The following is a 12,049-nucleotide window of genomic DNA, read 5'->3' on the forward strand; positions in this document are numbered from 1 at the left end:
ACAACTGGTATTCATCCTCATCATCAGTATCGACAGCTTTGCTGCCGTACAATCACGATTCATTTGAATGCCCTATTGTGTACAAGAGGAGAAAAGTGGATGGAGAGGGGACTTTGTGCTAACTTACTACAATCATTCCGAGGTGTTTACACCTCCAAACACTCACTCTGGTCGGAAACTGACAACAAAAACGCCACTGACATCGTTGGCAACCACATCTTGTAGTGTCTCCAACCAGGCGCAGTGAGGATCACGCGGCCTCCATCCTGGAAGGCGAGTCGCACCGACAGCACCCAAGCGTTTCGTGATCTCCTTCATACTCCTCTGCCAGGTCAAGGGTTGGCCATCTCTCTGTTTACAGCACTCTGAATTGGGCGTGGAAAACAGCACCCTCTTCGACAAACGATGGTTCGGCATACGCAACACATGTCCCAACCAACGCAGCTTCTGGTGCTGGACACATTCTTCAACGGAAGTAACCGTCGCACAAACGAAAACGCGCCCTCTAACTGCCTCGTTACGGATTCGCCGACACCATGGCACAGGATAGGCAAGCTGATGCCCGCAGGATACCAAATCAGTAAACGAGCATTTTATCAACATCGTACAATCTACTTCATTCAATGATCAAGCTGGGAATAGTCGGTTTCAGTGCTGTATAGTTTGATAACCGCTTTACTTATTATAACCAGAGCTGAAGAAAATTGTTGATCCTGTCCTACGATAAAACGTCACCAAGATGCGTCTCATAAAATTCTTCGAAAAAACTGTTGTTTACTTGGAAAAATCTAAAACCTACAAAATATCAATGTGTCCATTTCACAACGATTCCACAAGATAACATGAATCTCGTGTCATGGCTTTACAGCATCTAGAAGTATTTTGATAAACATGGATCCACTTTCCTTAAAAGGGGAGAATCTCCAAAGGTCATTCATGGTTCTTACCGTCTCCCTGTTTCGCTTTCAGGCTTCCGCCCGAACGAAATCCATTTCCATTTGAGTGGGAATCGATTAAAACTCTGCTGCACTGGTACTCTGAACCAGACAAATGGCAATCATACCATGGAAATCGAGACCGACAAAGTACAAGCACCGTTTAAAGCAAAACCACCATTTGTTGTGATTCAAAATGGAAATACCTGTCCAAATTTCTATAGCGGGACAGAGAATTTGGCTTTTGTTCAAGTAAGTCACCATTAGTACACAGTTCGTTACGTTTTGCTTGACTACTTAGTGTGGAAAGACTAACAGCCAATCTGATATGCGCATAATCATAAAATGTCAGCACCAAGTTGTATGTCAGTGAGGTAGTGCTATCCGATGACGATGGCGGGAAATAAGTGATCACGTTGTACTTCCAAATTTCGCCCTCTGGTCCCACGGCCACTGACCACAGCTGATCGATAGATTGCCACTCAGGGAAGTTCAAAATCTCAAATGACCAGTTTTCAAGAAAATCCGGTATTTGGAACTAACAGAAAATACACTGCACGAAGCATTTTGTCACAATATCGAGATGGTTTTACAAAGACTGCCCATAGCAGAATTTGTCGCTCCGATACAAGACAATTACTGCTTTTTCAGGGTGACATGTGGTCAGAGGAGAGCCAAAAAAACAATTGACAGTCAATCAGGAATAGATTCCCTGGTCTCATGTTCGGCGGAAACGATCTCTGAACATAAATTATTCATGGGTGGACCAATAAGCTGGGCCGTTAGTGAAATCAAGCGTAGTGACCACGTTTCACAAAATATACACTGTCAATTTTTGACCACTTGCGTCTGTTGATCTGTTCACCGAGTTTGAACACTGTTTTGCAAACGCCTTGTCAGAATACGAGGAAACATGATCACTGCGTAGTCAATTGGGTACATCTTGCTTTGCGTGCGTTTATATAGCATCGAAGGAGTACCTGTTATCCCTTAACCTGATTGGCTAGTTGAGGGACAGCGCTTTCGTGAATCTATCGGTCCGGTTGTGATCTTTGTTGCGTACGCGTTGTGCACATTGTCTATCATATCGAAATCTGTGTGCTTGATCCATCTCAGTTCATCGTTGTTCGTATCTTTCTACACTGATCAGTACACCAGACCTATGCCGCGTACAAAGTCTACGAAGATGACGCTAATTGGACCGGATGACCCACTTAGAACCTCCGAGGGATTTGGTGTGGGCGTGTGCCAGTATATAACACAAAATGGTAAGTAAGGAACGGTGGGTTTTGAAACCGTGAAGTAATTGTCTTCGAAACTGGGTATGCTCACAAAGATGGCTATTTTTGGGAATTCCAACACGCAACTTGCGAATTACCTAAGGTTTTGTCAGGTGATGATGAGAATATGGCGGTTCGGCGGTCTGCAGTACATCCTTTAGTTGAAGTCAGTCTATGCCAGAAATCCGGAAGTAAATGCGAAGTTGTGTTACCCATGTTGAGCACAATCACCTATATATACCCTGGATATATATATATATATATCCAGGATATGAATGGAACACCACCACTCGGGTGAAGGTGATCGATCAGCTGTTATTGATCAGTACGTGGACACTGTATGGTAGCACTCACCGACGAACAAGGCAGTTCGTTTCACGTCGTCCAATTATGATTGGCTCTGGGGATGGTTGGTGTCCAGTGTGTTTCTTGGTTTTGTTCCACTTTTGAATACATCGTTGCACTTTTCATCACTTAACTAGGATGAACCACTAGCCAAATGAGCAGTGTTCTGGTGGTTAACGGCCCTAGGGGGTCACTAATAAACAGAATAAGCTATCATCGTAAGTCAGACATAATGTCACCAGGGGAACGATCCAAGAAACTTGCTTCACAGTTCACAAAGGGGAATTCCTCAGGTCCGTAGTCCACTGAGTCGCATCAAGAGTAGAAGGTTCCACTTTCCTGGTATTCCAAACCTCCGGTAATCCACTGATGTGACTGGATGGGTCTAGTGGTTGCAGCTAAAAATGTTTGTTCATGTTGGAAATCGGTGCCAGTCAGTGCTATTCAACAGACAACAGTCACTTATCAAAACGCGCAATGCCCCGTTGAGGCCAAGAATCAGGGGTTTGTTGTTGTATTTCAGTAAACCAACGTTTGTACAATAATGTTGACAGGGAAAAAGGAGATGATATTGAGCAGGAAAAATAGCAGCTTACAAGTGCTACAGTGTCAGTGACGAAATTTTTGCAACCGAATTACGTTTCTTAGTGAATAACTTGATCATCAGATTACTACAATTTGTAAGTAGTGAGATCCCCGGCGTATCATATCTAGATTTTGTTTTATGGGTGAGCTTAGTCTGATGTTCAAGGGCCCAGAAGCATTATTAGTGCACAGTTGAGGGTGGCCTTAATACAGATCAGAAGGTGTAATAAAAGTTTTTTAACACGGCTGGCTGTGATGGGTTGCAACATGTATAAAAATAAATACAAGGCAATAATGGGAGCAAGTCAAAAAAAAGAACTTATCGTCTGTGGGAGTCCCTTGGTGAAAGTCCGGACGGCGGTAACGTGTTTTCTCCGCAATTTGGCTGCTACACGTATTCCCTAATTGTACGTGAACTTGGGGTGTTTGGCTGAATCCTTGCTCCCTTCGAGCGCGCAAGTCTGTGTGTGCTGACTGTGTTCGGTTTCCCTATATGTAGGTCCATTTGCGTGTACGTGGGCGCCTCGGCACATGAGTAGTTGCTACGCTGACTAGACGATACAGACAATCGGTGTCCGATAGGTCAGCTTAATGTGACGTGTTTGAGTATAAAAAACAAGTCTCATGATCCAGTGAGCGACTGTAAGCTGAACAGTCAAGTGTGTGGGTGACAGGGTAGCTACAGCATCGCACACCTGTTTCACCCATGCATCGAAACCTGAGAGATGCACCGTTAACGAACCTGCTGGATGAACTGTCAGAAGAACGCTTTCAGCCATAAAAGAACAAGACAGATTTTATTGGTTTCAAACCTCACATACAACCCAAGTCATATCGATTTTCCGTAGGGGACTTCTAAGTTTAGGTTTGCCTCAAACAATCAAATCCAAAGATTGCGTTTTATTCTCGTCTGTTTCAGCTATTTGGTCGTTTTAAGAGAATCAGCATAACAAAACGGCTGTTTTTCTGGGCTGCGCGAAAAGTTTATGAAATGTCTCAAAGATGAGTCATCCTGGTGGGATGTGTCGTGTGCGGCTGTTAAGGCTGTGGCCTATAGCAATTTTGGGTTTTCGCTAAGCATGTGGAACCAACACTTTATTTGTCAGGTCGACCGACTGTTACCGCAGAGAGTAGGGTGCCTTTCTGGCGAACTGATTTCAAGCGTTTCTATTTTGAGTTCTTTCATATCGTTATTGAGATTTAGGTTGTTTCAATAAGATCAACAGAAACCTGAGAATCTGTTTACCATGGGTAGCCCTAAAACCTACTGAGCTGTTTCCTGTGCGCCAGCCAAATCTTGGTAACTTTCTGCATGAAGCTGTATTCTTGCATTTTCATGACTTTGCACATGAATTCTGCTATCTCAGCTGGTCGCACGGATACCCGAAACAGCCTCATCGTTCCTTCGTGGATTTTTAAACTGAATCCAAAGATAGAACGGCCACCAAGCAAGTCGTCGGGTGGTCAGCTTGGTGACGGAGACTGCTCATCCGCCACAGCACAACCACCAAACTACATGGTGCATCTGATTTTCATTGCCGAGCGTATCGATCGGCAGATACGGCGGTTTGCTTACTGTGATGAGTCATCGGGAGTGGGCCTGTGAGATCAGATACGAAGATTGCGTTCGGTCGGAAGGCGTTTAGACGGGATGCCGCTCATTGTGAAGCCCATCGCCGTGGATGAGGGGTTTGAAAACGCCTCAGGCCCAAGCGTGTGAGGAATTCAACAATACAGGGTGATACTAATGTGTGATACCAATGTTGAGTGGGTGAGCTTGGCTGGAGGAGATCAACACGCCGCGATTGGTAGGCTAACCGAAAAGTTTCTTTGGGGCTCTCCCTGAGTTAGAAAGACATGGCATTGGAGACGCATTCAAGCTGCTCATTTATAAGAATACGTTGCGCAGTGTTGCAGTCCCCCCTGTGACTGGCTTACATCGGCACAAATGTGTGCGGGAAGCTTCACTGTTCGCTTTTTGAGAAGTGACATTTCTGTTGTTGCAGTCCCCCTGTTACTGGCTTACATCGGCACAAATGTGTGCGGGAAGCTTCACTGTTCGCTTTTTGAGAAGTGACATTTCTGTTGCACCAACGTTCTATAAAATGATCGATTTTTGAGTTCCTGATCTCAAATCAACGGATCCGCTTGCCACACTTCATGCGGCACCCAAATTTTTCGCGGCTTATTACCTAGCTCGGTATTTCCCCAAGTTTTGTTTGACCAATGTCATGAAGCTCGTGCCCTCGAAGTCACGCTGTCGACTCACCCCCGTTATTCCGATTAATTTGGATAAATTTGGAATAAAGCCGTGAACGCTAGTCGACACGCTATTCTAGACCATGTTTATTATGCTCTCTCATGTCCATGACAGATTTGTCAGATGGTGCATCGCGGAACGCTAGGGTAGGTTATTGCTAGGCAGCCGGCGATGACATTAGACGTAAGCAGTTCATGATGTATCTCATCAGATAGCTTGCTGATACTCGCCCACATGACCTTGGCCCTATCTCAGATGACAGACTCATAGACCAACATATTTTATAGGGAGAACAGAATTACTTGAAAGAAGCACTCGTGATAAAATTTGCTAGTCATGGAAAATTCTTCACAGCAAACCGTGTTGCTTGAATGGGGGCTCCAGAATTTGGACGCCTCTATATAATAAATGTGTTTCGTTGAATTCACCATCCAGTCACCGATGGACCAATTTTTATCGGATTAATCAACTGGACTGTCTCCAGGAGCCACTGTGTAGACAGCCTTACTCGATTAACAACGGCAACTGGACAGTCTTGTTGACTTCTCTAAAAGTACGTAGTAAATGAAGTGTCTGAACTGAGGTTCTTTCAGCTCGTCAAGTTCCAAGACATTCTACCGAAGAAGAAAGCAGTTTTATGTTGCAGTGATTTCAAAGATTTGTAGGTTCTAAAAAACAATCTTGTGAGTCTTTCTCCTAACCATCTGAAGCACGGGTTGGACGACAGTTTAGAACTCCATCGATTTGCTTCACCATCCCCCGAGTGAAGAGCACGTTCTACTATTTGAGCTGTCATATGTGATATTTTTTAAATTTGGAATGTTTCTAAAACGATCTCTTTACTTTGCGGTTAATAGCACAGCTTGCGGTGAAATCACTTACTTTTGACTGTGATGGGCTTGGACAGCGTGCTTTGGTGATGTATGGCGGTGCCACATGTGCATTCGAGCTTACCGAAGGGAATGTGTTCCCTCCTGGGAGGTACTGTCTGCTATTGATATCATCCACCTGTCCACAAGGTACGTTTCACTTTGTTCACTCTTGAACCATGTGAAGAGTTTTGTCAATACTACCCAACACAGTTTAACTACTGACGGCTGTAGCGAATCGCTGCAATTTGATTCACTCGATGTGTGAGGACTGTGCCCGTATTGCCTGTAGATATACTACGATAAATATTTTCTTTTGATGATACTGGAGGAATTTAGTCCTAAAAACGAAAACCAAACTAGCCATTGAGGTAAGAAGCTCGCCAAATCGCTGTTTGGTTGAAGATAATAGGAGTATACAATTTTTCTCAAAATAATAACGATAATTCTATGAATAAAGTAGAAACGAATTCGTTCAGAGGTAGAAAACTCCAAGAGCTGACACGTTGCTCAAGCCCAGACAGGAGAAATCCAGATATCGGATTCGGCTTTCAAAAACTCACCTTCGAGTCGAGCTGTACTGGAAGCGCTCAATGCATTAAACTAATAAGGACCTCTGCAAACGGTCGTTTGTCTTTAAAAATGACCCTTCCAGGATAGAGCCCTCTCTCCTAAAAGTCGTTAAATTTGTCTCTCCTAGGGAAGAGTGCAAAAAATCTCAAGTCAATTTTAACAATGAGTCAAATACGCCATTTTTGAAGAAACTGGTTGCGTCAGTTTGTTTTTCTCACCTTAGTTTCTTCCTTTTTTGGAGACGTAATTCGCGATAAACATTGTTTAGTGCCAGCGGCTAAAATGGTTAATGTGATGCAGGGTATGACGCGACTATAATAATGGCCTTGAAATCAGTCTGTTCTTACTACTCACCCTCCGAGGAATCTGATTGGTGAATCAATCAAATCCGTACATAATATCAGCTGCATCAAAAACTAAAGAGCAGTTTGCAAATCAATTTGGTTTTCACCGGGGACTCAACTGAATCTCACGTTTATGATATTCTACAACTGAATGTGCTGCACACAGGGCGCCTGAAGTTTCATTTGGCACGATCTTCGTGACATCGCAGCATATTTTCACAAAAGAAACTACCTCAAGGTTGCTTAAAACTCTTCCACAGCCCACGACTGGCCTCAACCTTTTTGGGTCTCATCAGGTAGGGGCAATCCTCGGGCTTCCGTCAACCTTATATTCTGCTCCAACCTGGTTAGCCCCCAATAAGGGTGAAACCGGTCGTGGACCGTCCAAGAGTTTTCAGCAACCTTGTGAGTAGTTTCCTTGGTAAAGAACAATTTACTGGTACACCAAATGTTTTGCATGCTGACGAACCATCCGATCTGAATCTCAGGCTGAGTATAACCAACGTGAATGTTCATTTTAAACTCTCGGAGCAATCGATCTGAATGTGAAGCCATTAGCTTATGCTGTAGCACCAGGAAGTGACGGTTGTTTTTGAGAAAAAAACCTTATCAAGCGAAGTGGAGTCTCATGAAACTTTGGGTTGGATTCATGGTGGAATTTATGAATGTCATCTCAGAGAAGAAGAGTTAGAATTCCCACACAGTAATCCATTCAAGAGCAGGTTTTACCAGATTTTGTACAAACGATGTCCTTTTTCAACCAAAGTCATTTTGACTGGGCTAAAAATACCGTTTTTTTGCCCATAATAGATGGGGACATCGTGTTTCTCACTGTATTGTCATCACCCAGCTGAACTTTCATCGCGCAATCTGGTTCACAATAATTCTAAGTGTTCTAATCGATAATCAACCACTGCTGATCAATAGTAAGGCGTTTGAATATCCTGGCCCATCAAAATTAGACATGCGCCCATTAATGCTCCAAGCATTGTTCGCTTTTATCGATTTCCGAGAAAAAGTATACGCTCCATTCATGGGGGCTTTGCTATTTTGTCCACCAGCACAGCGCCAGAATTTGTGTCGGGCTGGAAGAAAATGAAATGGGTCTTTATTCGGTGGAAAAATGAGAACAGTGGACAATTTTCTTGACGAGACATACTACTCAGTTGAAGAATAACATGACTCCTCTGCAAAGTCTTCCTCGAATTGATGTTAAAATGAGTGTAACCCACCAAAAATGGTTACTTATTAACGGATAACTCCATTCATTTGCTATCAGTTACACACCTCTTACCTGTTCTATCGTCCGTTCGGAATTCCAGTGGTTTTGTGCATTCTACACTAAATTTTCTCAGGTTTTCATCACCGGAGTGGTGTCGTTCGGCTTGGTACAAACATTCAACCTCTGGGAAACTTGTGCTGTCGTACCGAAGAGTCGGTGGGAGCTATTCGTTTCCCCATAAAGCTGGAGGCTCCGTTCAAACTGCCTGCAATTCACCGACCATGCCAAGCGATTGAAAATTTCAATGTGGACTCTGAGTTACAGTTTTGCGTATATTATCCACAAGGAAGTAAGTTCTAGCATCTACTCAACCGGTTATTAACGTTTGTTAGATCAGCTCACCATTTTTAAGTAGTATCATATTGCTGGAATTAAGTTCCTCGAAATTGTGGAGCATTCCATTGTGGTCATATCTTTTCACGCATGCGCAATGCTCGGAAACGTTCAAGCACCTCTGGAATTCTGTAAGAACTTAGTTCTTCTTCAGGGCCACTGTCAAACTCTCTTTTTCTTGAAATCAGGGGGAACTTCTGGGTTCTGGACCTAACTCAGCTCGGATATCCTAAAAGGCCATGAGACGTATAATATGGAAAATTTCGAAGTCAAAACACATTGTGGAATAAAATTATATAATCAGTTTCCGTGTGGAAACCTTTCTCAAGGATTTCTACAACCGACTGAATACGAAAGATACTTCGGGGTTGCGATATTAAATCATACTTACGAATGGATATACCTTATAACCACAGCGGTGAGGATATCCTATCGAACCGAAAACAGCGTATACATTGCGTCTACAAAATTCCCTGTGCAGAATATCAGAGAGCCAGGTAACTCCACGGGGCACAAATTACACGCGCGGCTTCCTCCACGAAACTCAATTGAGCCCGAAAAACCTGAACGAAACTCAGCCATTGCACTCCACGCAGTTGAGTCAAACCGTCAAATCAACTTGTATGGTACAGGTCTGCTCCAATCAGGACTCAACTCACGCGTGAAATGAGCGTTCGGTCAATACAACCGAACTGCTTCAGCATCCCGTCTATCAGGCTTGGACTCACAGTGCGACTCAGTGGCATAGTAGCCAGATCTCAAGCACGGGTCTCAACGATGGCACATCACGACACCACAACAGCAAACGCAGGCGCATTCGAACAACGACGCGTGAACGCACACAGCTAATGCACGCCTACGCACGACGGTCGAATCTGTCATCTGTTCTAAGGGCACCAATCAGAAGACAGGATTGTCGGCCCAGATAACGCCTCAATTGGCTCGTTTCCGATCGATCACAGAGATGTTCGATTATAGCGCCCCATTCCAACGCACTGTGTTTCGACCAGTCGTGCGCACCGTCGGGTTTGAGCTCACCGCATATTGTTTCCTGTGACTGCAGGAACAAAATTGTTCTTTTCACTTAGTATTATATACGATGGGGGTGCGTGCCACACTGAAAATACAGTTGTTTGTGAACACCTATCATTTGCCTCTCTTTAAGGTCAGTGCATTCGGCACGGGTATGATGATATAGATGACGGCGAGCTGAACCACCTCCTCGTGGTGCCGATCGGGGTCAATGTCGAACATTCTTGCTCTCTTCAATACGCCATCGTCATCATTTCAATTTCACATCAAGTTGCGTGAATGAGATGCTGGACATCTTGGTGCAGCTTTTTCTGTTTCTGTGAGACAGGGTTATAGGTGGTTACTTGTACCGGCTTACCTGAAGCTCCCAGGTAATCAGCTAGTCCACACACGTCTTCTAGCAGACACAGTCACACCCACCCCCCAACACCTACTAGCCTCATTCTTTAAACCTAACACACTACTCATAAGGATGTTGAAAACCTTTCGATCTCATTATCGTCAGGCATTTCATTAGGCCCATACATATGATCTCTCTTTGTATGAAGTTGAAATAAATTGAGCTCGCCAGACCGGTCTTGCGAACTGATCCTCTGCTAATATTGATGAGCTATAAAACCCGGAAAATGTGAACGCTCTTCAAAGAAACATAAAATACGATCAAAATACAACTCACCTTCCAATAGTAATTTTTCCGTATGAAAACTAACTTGCACACAAAAAACGGAAACGGAAGATGGTATTCAGGTGACCTAGCATTTGTTGAACATTTGTTTAGGTGACAGTACATACCTGAAGCCAATCCACCGCAGATTGTTTCCTGTGACTGCAGGAACAAAATTATTCTTTTCAGTTAGTATTACCCGCAAAAATATTTACTCATTCGTGATGGACTATAGAAACTTAGAGTCAATACACAGTGCACTGGAATGAGATGCTATAATCTGACGTTACGAATATCGTGGGCAACCTTTTTCAAGGTCAAACGAGTTAAGTACGGTGTCATTTGGGTCGCCACTCGTATCTCCTGACTTTGTGTGTTAGCTGTGTGCGTGTACCCGTGATTGTTAGGTGACTAATCGGCCGGTCTAGTTATCTTGCTCACTACTTACTCATTCTTGATGGATAATGCAAAAGTACCGGCTTGAAATTAGTCAAACAAAGAGTCAAATGAGATCGAGTCCATAGTGTTGTATGTTAGGAAGAACTGAGGAATAACAATGGTGGATGGAATTAAGCTGACCAACTGTCTGGGAACGAGCATATTTCGCGTTCCTACTCATTGTAGCACCATGCTGTTGAGTACATCAAATCAGAAATGCTGGTCATGTCATAGAGGCTTGGTAGGCAAACAAATGGATTCGTCAAACGCTTCTCAACTGATTACTGCTCAGTCGGTTCCTAGCACTTTCCATCTGATCAGGGATCTAACCTTCGTGAGAAAAGAACTCAGCACAACCACTTCGGTTGACAGATAACAGGAATCAGGTTGTCGGTACGACCAGTCGTGCGCACCGTCGGGTTTGAGCTCACCGCATATTGTTTCCTGTGACTGCAGGAACAAAATTGTTCTTTTCACTTAGTATTATAAAAGGACCGTCAACCTTACTAGTTTTGCGCCGCTTGTGAGCCAAGACCCGGGCCAGTTGCCAAAACCAAATTGTGAATGCCAGTAGTTTAATCGAACGCATTCATCCATGCGAGTCTTTTCCATCCCTTGTGAAAGTCCACTATTTCAGTATGTTTTGGGGATATTGATTGTCACATCTACTTGTGTGGTCTATAGATCCACGGAGTTATCACCACTACACTGTCTGAAAGATCAGAGACCAGGAATGCTGTGTGCCCCTACATCCGTTGGTATAATTCATACATTTATGCACTCCTACATTGCTGTCACGACCTTTATGAGGTCAAATTTAGCCAAGTCATACTGAAATCCATGACTCTGCCAGTGTCTGTTCCGTCCTGTTTCCTATACTGGATCTCTGTTTTCTATTCTCCCAATCCTGTGCAACAGAAGCGCCTCAAACTCTGATAGTGTGGCCACGCGTTCTCGGTAGAAAGTCGCCAAGTGACGTGAAGTCGCCCAACCGAAACAATTCAATGCCAATCCATTGTGCTATCACGCTGCGCAGGAGTAAGCCCAGTGTCTACTTGTTTTGAACTGTTTGTTGTGTACAAGACTGTATTCACACTTTTTCGCCGACA

The 12,049-nt window shown here is 43.9% G+C and overlaps 1 protein-coding gene across 1 annotated transcript in view; it reads left to right on the forward strand.

Annotated features, from left to right (window-relative positions):
• The window catches only part of T265_01652 (hypothetical protein), a gene marked incomplete at both ends in the record, with an annotated part of 100,312 nt that overhangs the window by 30,816 nt on the left and 57,447 nt on the right, over positions 1–12,049 (forward strand). The window contains 3 exons of the mRNA XM_009165718.1: positions 970–1,187; positions 2,086–2,203; positions 8,547–8,762. Coding sequence (XP_009163982.1) covers positions 970–1,187; positions 2,086–2,203; positions 8,547–8,762 — 552 coding nt within the window. The remainder of the gene's footprint in view (positions 1–969; positions 1,188–2,085; positions 2,204–8,546; positions 8,763–12,049) is intronic.

The sequence above is a fragment of the Opisthorchis viverrini genome (genome assembly GCF_000715545.1).
Source record: "Opisthorchis viverrini unplaced genomic scaffold opera_v5_18, whole genome shotgun sequence".
NCBI classification, from domain to species: domain Eukaryota; kingdom Metazoa; phylum Platyhelminthes; class Trematoda; order Opisthorchiida; family Opisthorchiidae; genus Opisthorchis; species Opisthorchis viverrini.